The sequence below is a fragment of the Nestor notabilis genome, unplaced genomic scaffold (genome assembly GCF_000696875.1).
Source record: "Nestor notabilis isolate BGI_N333 unplaced genomic scaffold, ASM69687v1 scaffold29441, whole genome shotgun sequence".
NCBI lineage: Eukaryota > Metazoa > Chordata > Aves > Psittaciformes > Psittacidae > Nestor > Nestor notabilis.
The window spans coordinates 10,463-23,491 of NW_009916489.1; the positions used below are offsets into that span (position 1 = coordinate 10,463).

The window sequence follows — 13,029 nt, forward strand, 5'->3', positions numbered from 1 at the left end:
TACCTATTCACTGGAGCCTCTTCTGTCCCTGTTGTTGGAAAACCTCTAAGAGTAGAAGTCATCAACAAATCTACTGTAATTAGCAAAACTTCTTCAGATTTGCATGACTTCCTCCCACTCAAATCCCTCACTAGCAGAGGTTGCAGAATTAGTGTCAGGGGACATCCTGTTGAAACTTGCTGAATTTTGGCATGCTTTACCAAATGCTGTTGGTTTCAGAGAGTTGAGGATGGGGTCTCCAGGTCTGCTGCACCCTTTTCAGGCGCACCTGCTTTTGCTTTTTGGTCCATTGAGGTCTATGCTGACTATCTCCTCTCCCTTGTCCTCACAGGGCATACATGAGTGTGAAGGAGCTGAAGGAGGCACTGCAGTTGAACAGCACCCACTTCCTCAACGTTTACTTCGCCAGTTCGGTGAGGGAAGAGTTGGCTGGTGCTGCCACTTGGCCATGGGATAAAGAAGCCCTTAGCTACCTGGGTAAGTGAGCTGTCCCACTCATGGGGTCTCAGGGTTGTTGGCTTTTTTCCCTCTTGGTTGACTTGGCAAAAGAGGCACCCACGATTTGGCTGAACATTAAGAATGTTTAATAAGAAAGTCATGATAACAGGCTTTTTGTGTAGCAACATCTGCTGCTATAAGAAAAGGAGCTGCCTGTTCCCTGTGTCCATGTGGATAAAGTTGTGGGGTTACACCCTGACAAGGGGCTTCCAGATTGCTGTGAGAAACTTCTAATGTTGAAGGCAGTTAGACAGTGAGATAGAGACCTTTGGGAGAACTACAGGTTCACTATCAGTGCAGGCTCTGGACTGGGGTTTAGACTCGTATTTGGCTTCTCTGGGACCTTCCAGGTCTGTCTTCCAGGGTTCTTGAAATGGTGAAGTTCCCTTTGCACCTTGTACTGACAAACAGATAAACCAGGAATGTCGGTGATTTCAGAGCTGAGACTCGAGATTTGAGCGACTCCAAACCTGACCAGGCAGTGAGCAGTGGCAGCTTCTGAATCCAGCTGCAAATGTGAGGATGACTGTGAAATTAAACCATGTTTTTGTAACTTAGCTTGATACTTGCTGGAGGCAAGGTTCTTGACTTCAGTGAATTCAAGGCAGACCCTCAAGGGCATCAGCCCTGGCAGGCTACAAACAGTCGAAAGGGCAACTGCTTCACTAGAATGTAAATGTATTGTGTATTTTCCCCTATTTCTTTTTCCTGCTTCTCCCTCCACCTCTTCAATGTCAGGGGTTTCTGGCAAAGCCCTTTACACTTTGCAGTCAAAACATCTAAAGTGTTTCTCAGTAAGTAACTGGAAATAATTACTCCTGACACCTGCACAAAAGACCTAGACCTTCTGCTTTTACAAGTGCATGATGCTGAAACCTTCAAAGTTTTAAAGACCTGTTTTAAAGTTCTTTTTTGCCAGTTTCCCTCAGCAAGTTTCAGAACTGTTTTTTCAGTAGTGTACTGCTGCAGTTGCTTGTTGAGGAAGGCAGATCTCCATGAAATTTATTCCTTCAGCTTCCAGAAATCACTTCCAGGGCTCAGCTTGACAATCATCTTACTACAGCCAGTGTTTCAGCCATACATTTTCTCCTAAGACCCCTCCCAAAGGTTTGCAAGCAGTTGTATGGAGGGGTAAACGGGTGACTGGTTTCATCAAAAGCTTGCATTTAGGTCCAGTCTGAGACTTTGTGCCCAGTAAGGGACACAAGAGGTGGCACCATTTGGAAATGTTGGTTTAGGGTTTTACCATGGAGGTTCAGCGGCAAAGAGATGTTATCTTGGCTCTAGTGCCAGAGCTGTGAAGTATGAAGCTGGGAGCGAACTTCTTTGAGGCTCTGGCAGACTGAAGACATTTGTTCCAGACTGTCCTTGGTTTTAGATTTATAGAACATGGGAGGGTGGGTGGTGGACTCTGTTCTCTGTAAACAGGCTCCACCCAAGGGTTTTGTACCAGGCACAATGTATATTATTTTCCAGCATGGAAGAAACTTAGGTCTGAGCAGATCATGAATATATGGCTTTCAACAAAAGCTCTCAACAGAGGCTACTGGAGAATCTGAGTAGATGTGAAGGTAAAGCAGTGAGGCAAGATCAAGGAAAACCTTGGGAGGAGTGAATAGTAGTTTGAGGAAAATATCCTGAGCTTTAAGGACCTACGGTGACTAGGGATGGAGACAGATCTTTACATGAGAAGGGTCTGTCTCTCCAAAAAGACAGACTCCTTCACTTGTGCTGACTCTTGCTAATATCCTGTCTGTCCTGACCTTAAAATATTAAGGTCAGCATGTAGGCCCTGCTCTCCTCATGGCACTATTTGGTCCCATGGAGCAGAAATGCCACGCTGATTTTTCCCTATGCACGTACAGACTCTCTCATCTCAAAGCTCAATAAACATACTGTTTCCAAATTGTTCTCCATAAATTCTTCTCTAGATGTTTTTTTTAATCTGCCATCTGGATTTTGAACACCTTCTAAACCAGTCTTTATGACCTTTGAGTGCGTCTTTCAAGAGGGTCCTCCTCATCTTCCTGTTGGTGTCTTCAGCTTTTGGAAGTCTTTAGTGAACTTTGTTTTTCATCCCCTTCTCTTCACCTGTGCTTGTTTTGGGCTACCAGAAATTAAGTGACCATTCCTATGCTGATGATTTAGAGATCTATTGCTCTCCTCCAGATTACTCTCCTGAGTAAATTTGAATTTCAGGCAGCCCTTCTAAAAGTTTAGGATTGATTTACCATTTTAGACCAGTAGTAATACCAACCAACAGCAACTACATTTATTGAAGTACAAGAGATAATATATTGAGTTGAAGAGGGTAAATTGGTCTATGATACTTCTGTAGGCAGTATTTCAGCTGCTGTGGAGCTCTTAGATATGGACAACTTGCAGCCAGCTAGCAGGAGAGGTAGAAGATCCCAGGTCTGTTTGCACCACGCCCTCTAACCATACTGTCTGTCTCAGTCTTTCCACCATAATCACAGTGAGTTGCTCTCAGATTCAAAGTTCTTACTTGGAGTCTGGAATGAATTTTCTGAGAACTTAGAAGTAAATCTTTTTAACTACAAAACACAAGGAGTCGAAGAAGTCGTGTCCTATAAAAAGTTAGCTTTCCACAGTGGAAAGCCTTGCCTCAAAAACCCTGTAATAATGCAGATGCTTTAAACTTCATGTGAAGCTGCATGTGAACTGTATTTGCTTAAACATGGTCAAAAGGCAAGGGAATTGTGAATATTTGATGTTATAAATACTTTCTGTAGTTATATAAGCTGAGGCCAGCTCATATATCTGGCTGAGGTCAGTGGATCCTGAAGGAGGGCCAGCCGTTCCATCAAAGGTACCTTAAGCAATCGCCATCTTCCTGTCTGACTAACTGTCATGCGTTTGTTCCATTAATTGCTGTGACTCAGTGTTTGGGGAAGACTGGCCCTGTGATGCAGGTTCAGCTCTGTGGTTTGCTGTTTAAAAATCTCCTGTGCTTGTTTGAGCATGCATCCTTTGTAACAGCCCTAACCCAGGAACAGGTTAGCTTCTTGGGGGCTGGATTGAACTCAAGTCCTTCTGCATTGCAGTTGATAATGGATAGAAGCGGGACAATGTCCTGGGACTGAGAGCTGCCAAGGGATGTGAGAGAAGGTGAAGTGCGGTCCACACCAGTGCTAATCATTCACTGTACTGATGGATTGGTCATCTCTTGTTGTTTGAGCAGAGCTGGGGCTTGGCCTTGGGGACTGGGGTTTGGTCTGGAAGGGGAAGAAGAGGCCAGACCTGGAGCTTTCAAGCTGCCTGGTCTTGGTTGGGTGAGCAAATTCAAAGAAGACTCTGGTTCACCTGCCTTGGAGTGCTGGACCTCCTTGATGTCAAAGGGACATGACATCATAGAAGATTTTAGCTTGGTTGTGTAAATGCTGACCTTGGGCGACTCCCTGCACTGGTTCTCAGGCAAGAGAGGGAGAGTTAACTTAAAGCCAAATTTAACCTATCTCCCAGCACAGGAGGAAGCAGAGGTGAGGAAGAAAGCCTGATGTGCAGAGGAGGGAGAGGGGAGACTGGTCTTGGTGGGATGTTACAAACGCTTCCATATCTTGTCTTTACAGCCAGGATCCTGCAGAGGGGAAACGCAACTTCCTGGTCCAAAGCTGGGAGCTCTCCCAGCTCATCAGGGAGCTGCGGGGACAGGGAATGGAGTGACAGAGATGTTCTAGAAGGAAGGCAGAGTTCTCATGCTGTTTCTAATCCTGCCATCTAATTAGCTGTAAAAAAAAGTACTAAAAATATGATTGTCCTTGTGGAGTGTGTGGGAGGAATGGGATAGGGAAAGCCAGCAGAGAGGAGGGACAGGGTATCCCAGCCTTGGCATCCCTCCCCTGTAAGAGTTTTCTCCCTCCCTGCGCTGTAATCCCATTTATTGCCCTGCATGGGAAGAATTTTGGGTTTCTGCTGGGAGGAGGGCTGCTTGGTCACAGGGCCTCCTGTACCCCTCGTGCTCAGACCTGTTCCTTGTGGTTAGTGCCACAGGATGTGTGCAGGGTTTTCACATCTCATTTATTTGTTTACGAACACTGTTTTCTTTCTGCATGAGCATTCCTCCTCTCAGATCTTTGGGCAGGCACCCCCTGCCTTGCTCAGGCTTGTGTTTGGCTGCAGACATGCCTTTTCTTTCTGTTCTCTTACACCCTGTTTTGATTAAAATGAGGAGCAGCCTTTTTTTATGTGCCCACTGGGTTCTCCACCAATGGGATGCCCTTTGCTATCTATAGTGTTTACCAGTGTGGTAATTGAGAGGGGGATGGCTTGCAAAAACCTAATGATTGACAGGATAGAACATGAAGGTCCCAAATGGATTTTTCAACCTCTCTACCTTTTTGTGGCCCATCTCCAGTCAACTCAAGGGTCAAGAGCGGGCTGATGGTATGCAAGGTCCTCTATTCTGGTGTTTTACAACTGGGGAGAAAGGGAATGCAGCTACTTTGTGACCCATCTTTTGCCTCAAGCCAAGCTGCACTGAGCATAACATCCACGCTGTGGGGATGAAGAACAATAAACATTAATTTTTAGCTAAGAAACAGTGCTACTTGACAGGTCAGTGGTGTTTCTCAGCCCTTCTATGAGCCACACACAGAGGATGCTCCATAAAAGATGCCACACTTTTTCTTTTCTTCACCCTTTTGCAACTCTGTTGGGCCTGAGAGAATTTCTCAGGGCGTCACTGAAGGCCCCTTTCTAGACCCACCCCAATGTTCACCCAGCATGGTTCCACCACAGGAGTCCCAGACCTGCCAGGGAGACTGTGATCTGAAGAAAGCCCTCTCTTGGAAGGAATGCCCCATGCTTGAGGGCATGAGGTAGTCCAGTATTGCACGGAGCTGATTCAGGAGCAGATTTCAAGCAGTCTATGCTGTGGCTGGAGACAGGATCACATGGTGGCCCTCTGCCAATTTTAACTTTGCTGGCAGGGACAGCAATCAGCAGCAGAGGTGCAATTGCAGTGGGTCTCTGCTGTGAGGTAGCTGGCACAGTATATTCTCCAGGGTCCTGCAAAGGAGGGAGCAAGGTGTGCCAGAGCCAGCTATTTACTGCACTGCCATCCAAGCTGTCTGGGTTAAAAGTAGTTGAGTAAAAACAGCTTCCTATGTCATGGAGGTACTGTTTGGAGACAGCCTGGGCACATGCTGGGGTCTGCTTTTTGCCCCCTTGCCCATGCAAACCACTATGAAGGGGAAGAAGGGATCTTCAAACGCTGCATTTTGGGATATCCCACTCTAAAATACACAGTGAATTTGGGTCAGGTTTGTGGTAGAAGCTTAGTGGATTGCAACACCACCTCATGAGAGTTTTAATTTACTCCTTAAAGTCTGGTTTGGAGGTTGAAGCAATAGATCATTGATGTTTTCAGTAGGGGCCAGAGGCAGAGCATTTGACTCTTCATGTGGACTTGTGCCGAAAGCAGCTCCTATTTTGGCACAGCCAAGTATGTTAGGACTTTGCTAGGCACCTCATTGCTCTCACCTGCCATGGAAGCTGGCATGATTTAGCCACCTGTCTAGGCTAGGGAAGGTCTTCTATCCTCTGGCTCAAAAGATTATCTCTGTAAACTCACAGCATACCTTGGTTTGGTGCCCTGGCTCCAAACCTCATTTGGAGCTGTAAGTGTGAACCAAAGCAGGCTCTGAATTAGAAGCAAGTGAAAAGACACAGAGGGAAATGCTAGCTGAAATGATTAAAGATGTTAGGGGGAGTGGTGTGATCAGAAGGGGAAGAAAAGCCACCCACCCCATTCCACTCCAAGAGAGCAAAGGAGCCCTCTTCCCATCCTTCAAAAGGGTGAATATGTCTGTCTTCAGGTCTCCATATGGCACCTAATTTGAGACCTGGAAGCACAATGAGAGGATTTTTATATAGCATAGGTGAGTAACAGCAGCTGCCCGCTGTCTCTTTCTTTCGTTGATGTTCTCTGTATTTCCAATTCTAGGTGGAGTTGTCCTCAACCCTGCTTATTATGGTATGCATGGCCACATGAACACCATGATCCATGAAGTGGGACATGTCCTGGGGCTGTACCATGTCTTTAAGGGAGTGAGCGAGCGGGAATCTTGTGATGATCCCTGCAGAGAGACAGCTCCATCCATGGAGACGGGAGACCTCTGTGCTGACACTGCCCCCACCCCAAAGAGTAAACTCTGTCGGGATCCAGACCCCACCAATGACACCTGTGGCCAGACACATTTCATGGGAACGCCCTTCAACAACTACATGAGTTACACAGGTAATGAGTAATCCTTGTTAGAAATTGTAAGGGGTCACCTTCCCTAGAAACCTGGGTTTCTCTCCTTTCTGCTTCCATTAATAGTCCCTTCTCTCGTTCTCTAACTCATGTGGTCCCTCCTGGTGCGTTGGGATGTGACAGGCTGCAGCCTGTGCTTGTAGTAGCTTCTTAGTCCCTTTCTTGCTGCAGGCTGTTTCCATCCCTCCCTCCCTGCCAGTCTGTCACTGGACATGCATTAAGGCAGTTCTTGTCTGCACGATGGTGTACCATTGTTCTCCAGTCCTGAAACAACTTTACTATTACTATTTTTTTTAATTGTTATTACTACTATTACTATTATAATTTTTGACCTTTGAGTTGAGCCCTTTTGTCTTGGTTTCCAAAGCCTTGTCGTGGAGGGCTGGTCTTCCTCCTGGCAGCCCAGGAGGACCAAAGCCTGAAGAGCAATTCTGTCACCTCCTGCTGACCCACTGCGAGTCCCATGAAGATGGTGGCGCTGCCCAAGTGCTAGAACTGGTGCGAGCTGCTGTTGAGTAAGCGCAAGGATGTGGAGCTGCTGAAGCAGTGCCATCTTGTGGCTTTGGGGACACACGACACTAGAGAGTCCTGGCAGGAAAGCCCCCACACACTGGTGTCTCCCAGGTCTCCCTAGGGATTCCCAAACCAGGGTTTGGAGATCGGGAAGTGTGCACATTGCCGTCCCCCGCTGGCCCATCCCTGCCACCTTCAGCCTGGCCTCTCTTCCCGCAGATGACGATTGTACCAACACCTTCACCCCTAACCAAGTGGCACGGATGCATTGTTACCTGGACCTGGTGTACCAGCGCTGGGGCCAGAGCAAGAAGCCCGCACCCATCCCAATCCCTCCCATGGTCACTGGGCAGACACAGGACTCCCTCAGCATCTACTGGCTGCCTCCCATCAGTGGTGTCATCCATGAGAGGTAAGGGATCTGCTGTTGCAATGGTCTTGGGATTGCACAGGACCCTGCTAGAAGGGGCAAGAGATCGTCTATGGTGCAGACCCCACATCCCCTTTTCCCCCTGGCTGTCTCCAGCAGAGCTGTCAGACACAAGAGCTGGGCTGCCGCAGTGGCCCCGCTGGCACATGGATTCTCCTGCAAGCTTTTTGCTGTCAGGGTGCCGGGAGGGGAAGCCAAAGAGCATTGGGAGACAGTGCCAATTCTTAAACCCCAGAGTGCAATCACGGAATGAAAAATGAGCTTCATTTAGCACTTATTGTATAAAATAGCTATTTACCAGGAGGAAATGCAGCCTTGTGGTTAAGGCAGGGAGCTCGAACCGCAAGAGCTGGGTTTCGTTCCCAGCACTGTCACGAACTCGCAGTGTAACTAACTGGGGGTAAGTCAGGAAACTTTTCAAGCCAGAGAAATGATGCCAAGGAACCAGAGATTTTTTGGCTGGTGAGCAGTTCATGGGCCCAAGTGCCGGGTGGCTGTCTTCGTTCTCCCCAGTACTAGCAAGCCGTCAAGACCTGGATACACCACCAATGCCCCTATTCGGCAGTCCCTCTTACTAAAACGTTTTGGTTTCCACCAGATTTTAGGTCTATGCTTTTATTATGGGACTATAAGCACATGTTAAAGAGCTCTTAAAATTGTTTTAAAGTTACTTCACAAAGCTGTCTCTTGCAATTAAAAGAACAGTGCTGTTTGAGGGTAGCTGGGACACTTAGGTCAGTGTTTGCTGCCTTTTCAAAGAACTGATGCTCTCCACAATGTGCCTTTCAGCCAGCGATAACAGGGGCATGTGCCTGTCACCCCCCAGGCATGAGAGCCTCTGAGTGCTGGCTGGCCTCAAGTCATCCAAACAAACTGGTGGAGAATGGAGTGGTTTGGGAGCAGGAAAACAAGGGTCTAGAAGGCAGGTGCTGGGTCATCAGATCCATCTCCAGCTCTTGCTCATAACTGTCTCAGGAGCTGCTCCATGGTTGGGGACCTGAGATGAACTGGTCAAGGAAAGTGGCTGAAACTTATCACAAAAAAGTGCCTTTTTCTTTCCTGGAGAGCACAGTAGGGCCCCCTTTAGTTGACATTATTGTGACCATTTTGTATTACAGTAGTGATGAAAGCCAAAACCTGTCTCTGGGATTTAGCAGAGATAGATCCAAGTGCATCCAACTGTAGAGACATTGCCCTAGAAAGTGTGAAGTCTGTTAGTTCTGCTTCATGGGTAGGGAATAGCTGACTCAATGGCTCATCCAAGACTACCCATAGAGCATGTAGAAGAGGGGAGATTAAAACCAGATTGGTCCAGTCGCTCTGGTTTTCTTGTCTTTGATGAAGCTTATTCCAAGCAGGATGATATGCCCAGAGGCTTTCTGGAAGCTTAGCTTTGCTTTTCCAGCTTCCCATCTGATCCTGTCTGGACAAAGGTGGATGGAAAATTAACTAGTCACAATTAGGCATGCCAATGCCTTTGTATCCTGTCTGCAGGGAGCAGGACATGCTCTGCGATGACTGTGCGGAGGATGGCACCTTCCGTCAGTATGTACATGAGGCCTCTTCCCCTCGGGTCTGCGATTCCTCTGGCTATTGGACCCCAGAAGAAGCAGAAGGTAAATGTCTCTTCTCTTTCCATGGCCTTGAATCCCTCGAACACAGATGAGATCTTGTTGGGAAATAAAAAGAAGCTTTTTTTATTTTAGAAAGTAAGCTGTCTCCTCTTTGGGGAGGCTCTTTAGTGCAGGAAGGGCTTCTAGGTGCCCAGGAAATACCTGGTAACTTCCAGCTACCTTTGGACAAACAAACTGACACCCCTATATTAACCGCAATCATTGCCCAAAAAGTTGTCAGAGATACTTGTCAAAGGAAGGGGCATTTTGTTGAAATAAAAGTCTTAAAACATAGATCTTGGGACCTCATTCAAAACCTCAGGGGTATTCACAGGCTTTATTGCAGTCTTGTCCAAAGGGAGCAAAAGCAGCTTCTTGCTCAGTCACACTGAGTCTATACCAAGTACTGGGCAATCTGGGTTGGATGCAGCTCCTCCCTGCCAAGGTGAACAGCAGGATGTTACCACTTCTTTTGTGCTGAGACTCTGGTGACTTCCAGGATCATGCAGCTGCCATAGGAGTTGTGCTTTCCATGCTGCCTCAGCTTCTCCAAGGGCAAAGCTAGAGGAGGTACGAGACCAGGTGAAATGATCTCATGAGCTGTATATAGTGCACAGGCTGCTGTTGAACCGTGTGGAGCCAGAAGATCGCTTGGTTCTGTGCATCTGCCTGTTTGAGCCACTGAGGTCAACTGAAGATATGTCAGGGTGATTGCAGAGAAAGTGCAGTTTGGACATTATGACACCTCTGGGATGTAGCCCACACTTGGAGAAGTTCCAGGATGTAGCTGAGGTTGTTTGTCTGAAAACTCTTTAATTAAAGTATCTCTTGCTAGCATTGCAAGTTGAAGGGCTTGCTTCCAGAGCTGCTTCCCTGGCTTGCTTTGGACCTGGTCCCTTCCTGTCTGTGACCTGTTCCAGCATATGCCTGTGGAAAGCTTTGGTCTCTGCTCTGTTTAGCCTGTGTCCAAACCCATGGAGCCCCAGGGACTTGACATCCAGATGCCATTGGTAAGCCTTCTGTGCCCATGAGACTACAGAGCAAGCTTCATGTCCCCTAGCTGTGTACAGACTGTCTTTAGAGCTTGGCACTGTGACCAGCTACAGCATGGATACCATTGTCCCTGGTTTAGAATGCTGTGAGACAGCAGATCTGCCAAATCTTGTGCTTTTATGCATATCCAGGAGCTAGGAGACTAGTGGTGCTTATTGCTTTCTATGATGTTAGGGCAGATGCCACCAGCTCTGGCATGTGCCTATAGTGAGTGCAAAACTGCATGGGTGTGCAGATGTAGCACAGAGGTGCTTAAGCACCTGTGGGATGCTGCAAGGAGGATTGCCCCTTTGTGTCCCCTGTAAAGTTAGCTGTCCATGGTTCTCATCTGCTGCCTTCTTGTCCCATCTGCCCAGGGCCCCCAGATGTGGATCAGCCCTGTGAGCCCAGCCTGCAGGCCTGGAGTCCAGAGCTCCACCTCTACCACATGAACATGACTGTGCCATGCCCCCAGCCAGATGGCTGCATCCTGGAGCTGCACTTCCTGCACCCCGTCTACCCTGATTCCCTCACCCTCTGGACCACGTACCTCTCCACAGGCTCTCCAAAGTCGCTGTCTGACATTGAAATCCTGACAGAGCATGGGGAGTCCATCCATTTGGGCCCCCTGGACACCTTCTGTGATGTTCCCTTTACTGTGAAGCTTAACATCCCTAAAAAGATGTCTGCAGTCAGAATCTACACCTTTGACGAGAGGATGGAGATAGACACGGCCCTGCTGACCTCCATGCCCCACAGCTCTCTTTGCTCTGCCTGCAAGCTGATCCAGTACCGAGTCCTCCGTGACCCCCCGTTCGCAAACGGATCCCCCGCCACCCCACCACAGGCACACCGCCTGTTCGTTGACACGTGAGTGTCAAGGCTGCTCTCTTATGGGTGGCTGGGACAGTTTTGATGACCTTCTCTAGTCCTGCCTTTGAATCCATGGATGGTGTTTCTTGTGTTTTGTTCCTCCCCTCCCCACCTCAGGAATTATGACATTCAATGCCACAAGTGGATTCTCTATTCAGCACTGAGGAAGCTTGTTGCAGACCCACCATGCTAGCATAACCTTTGCCCATGAGCCCAGCTCCTAGAAGGAGCTTATTAACCCAGAAATGTTTTCTCCATCAACACAACCAGGAAAATTATTGTTTGAGTTAATGCCACTTCTCCCCAGCTCAGACCCTAGGGAAATAAGCAGCTGGGCCCTCTGCACGACCTGGCAGAGACCCTCTTTCCACAGTCTCTGCCTCTGGCAGTTTAGAGTACAAAGAGGTAGGTCAGACTGTGATACTGCATGGGCACACACATATGGTTTCTATAGCTGTGGTGAACAAATCTGTTGCAGATGTATGAGCTGTTCACTCCTGCTCTTTCATCGAGTCTTCTCTGTTCTTGCAGAGAAGTCATGCCTGGGCAGGTGTACCAATACCAGGTACAGGCAGTGTCTGGGGCAACCTCAGGAGAAGCCTCCCCACCGCTTGTCCATGTCCATGGAGCACCCTACTGCGGGGATGGGAAGGTGACCACGTAAGTCAAGAAACTCAAGCTCTCAGCTGAGGTTCTTTAAGCTGTCATGTCATCCTGCCCCAAGGATGTGCATCAGAAGGTTTTGGGTTTTTTCTCCTTGAGTTTTGGGGTATGTAACTGTGCACAAAAGAATAGGTATGAATCAAGGCATTTCTGCCAGCTTCTCTTATCAGGTCTATTTTCTGCAGTATGGGGACAGAACCTTTTAAAGGAAACTGCCTGGGCTGTTTTTCCTCATGAGATGCCATGCATGTCAGCTGGGGGCTGATTTTTGACTCCTCCTGGGCTAAACTTTTCTCTCTCCCTTCTGCAGCTCCCACTGAAACACCAGCCCCATCTCACAACCTCCTCCCCTTTCCAACACTTGCTTTTTCCAGCAGCAAATCTTCCTAATACTTGGTTCTCTACTTCCTCTGTTGCATATAGCTTCATTTTCTCCCATAGTTCTTGTCTCAGGTCTTATAAAGAAGTCACAGTACAGTCACACCTTCTGCCATATGCTCTGTTTTCAACCTTTTTATCCCCTGGCAAGATACAGTGTTTTCTCTTCTCTACCTTACTCCACATGTAGTTATTCCTCTTCTCCCTGCTTTTGTGGAAATGGAACCAGGATATGGGGTCCTCAGTCACAATTGGGCAGAAGCACAGGAGTGTTCAGTCAAGGGCATTATTAACATGTTGTCCTCTTAGGAGCCTGGAGGAGGAATGCGATGATGGGGACTTGCTGGATGGAGATGGCTGTTCCAGGAAGTGTAAAAAGGAAAAAGGCTTCAACTGTGTTGGTGAGTCCAAATGGATTGTGACCTCCTTTTGAGGCAGGAGTCAGAACTGTACGTTATTCACACTGCTCCTCAGAGCAGAGAGTGATGCACCTCATCACAACAAAATGTGGATTTGCAGCTGGAGTGATCCACAAATCTTGTCAGGTCCCTGTGGTGGGAAATCCCAGGGTTAAACAGCCAGCATGCCTCCCAGGAGGAGGACGTGGAGATGCATGTGCCTGGAGCCTGGTTCATAAACAGGTCATTCCTTACAGGCGAGCCAAGCCTGTGCTATGTGCACGATGGGGATGGTGTGTGTGAGCCGTTTGAGAAGACAAGCAGTGTCCTGGACTGTGGTCCCTAAACGCCTGA

At 48.0% G+C, this 13,029-nt stretch overlaps 1 protein-coding gene across 1 annotated transcript in view; it reads left to right on the plus strand.

The window, feature by feature from the left end:
* Window positions 1-329: 329 nt before the first annotated feature.
* The window catches only part of PAPPA2 (pappalysin 2), a gene marked incomplete at both ends in the record, with an annotated part of 44,726 nt that continues 32,026 nt past the window's right edge, over window positions 330-13,029 (plus strand). Inside the window, 8 exons of the mRNA XM_010024615.1 lie at window positions 330-477; window positions 6,464-6,757; window positions 7,508-7,700; window positions 9,213-9,334; window positions 10,741-11,233; window positions 11,768-11,896; window positions 12,587-12,678; window positions 12,933-13,013. Coding sequence (XP_010022917.1) covers window positions 330-477; window positions 6,464-6,757; window positions 7,508-7,700; window positions 9,213-9,334; window positions 10,741-11,233; window positions 11,768-11,896; window positions 12,587-12,678; window positions 12,933-13,013 — 1,552 coding nt within the window. The remainder of the gene's footprint in view (window positions 478-6,463; window positions 6,758-7,507; window positions 7,701-9,212; window positions 9,335-10,740; window positions 11,234-11,767; window positions 11,897-12,586; window positions 12,679-12,932; window positions 13,014-13,029) is intronic.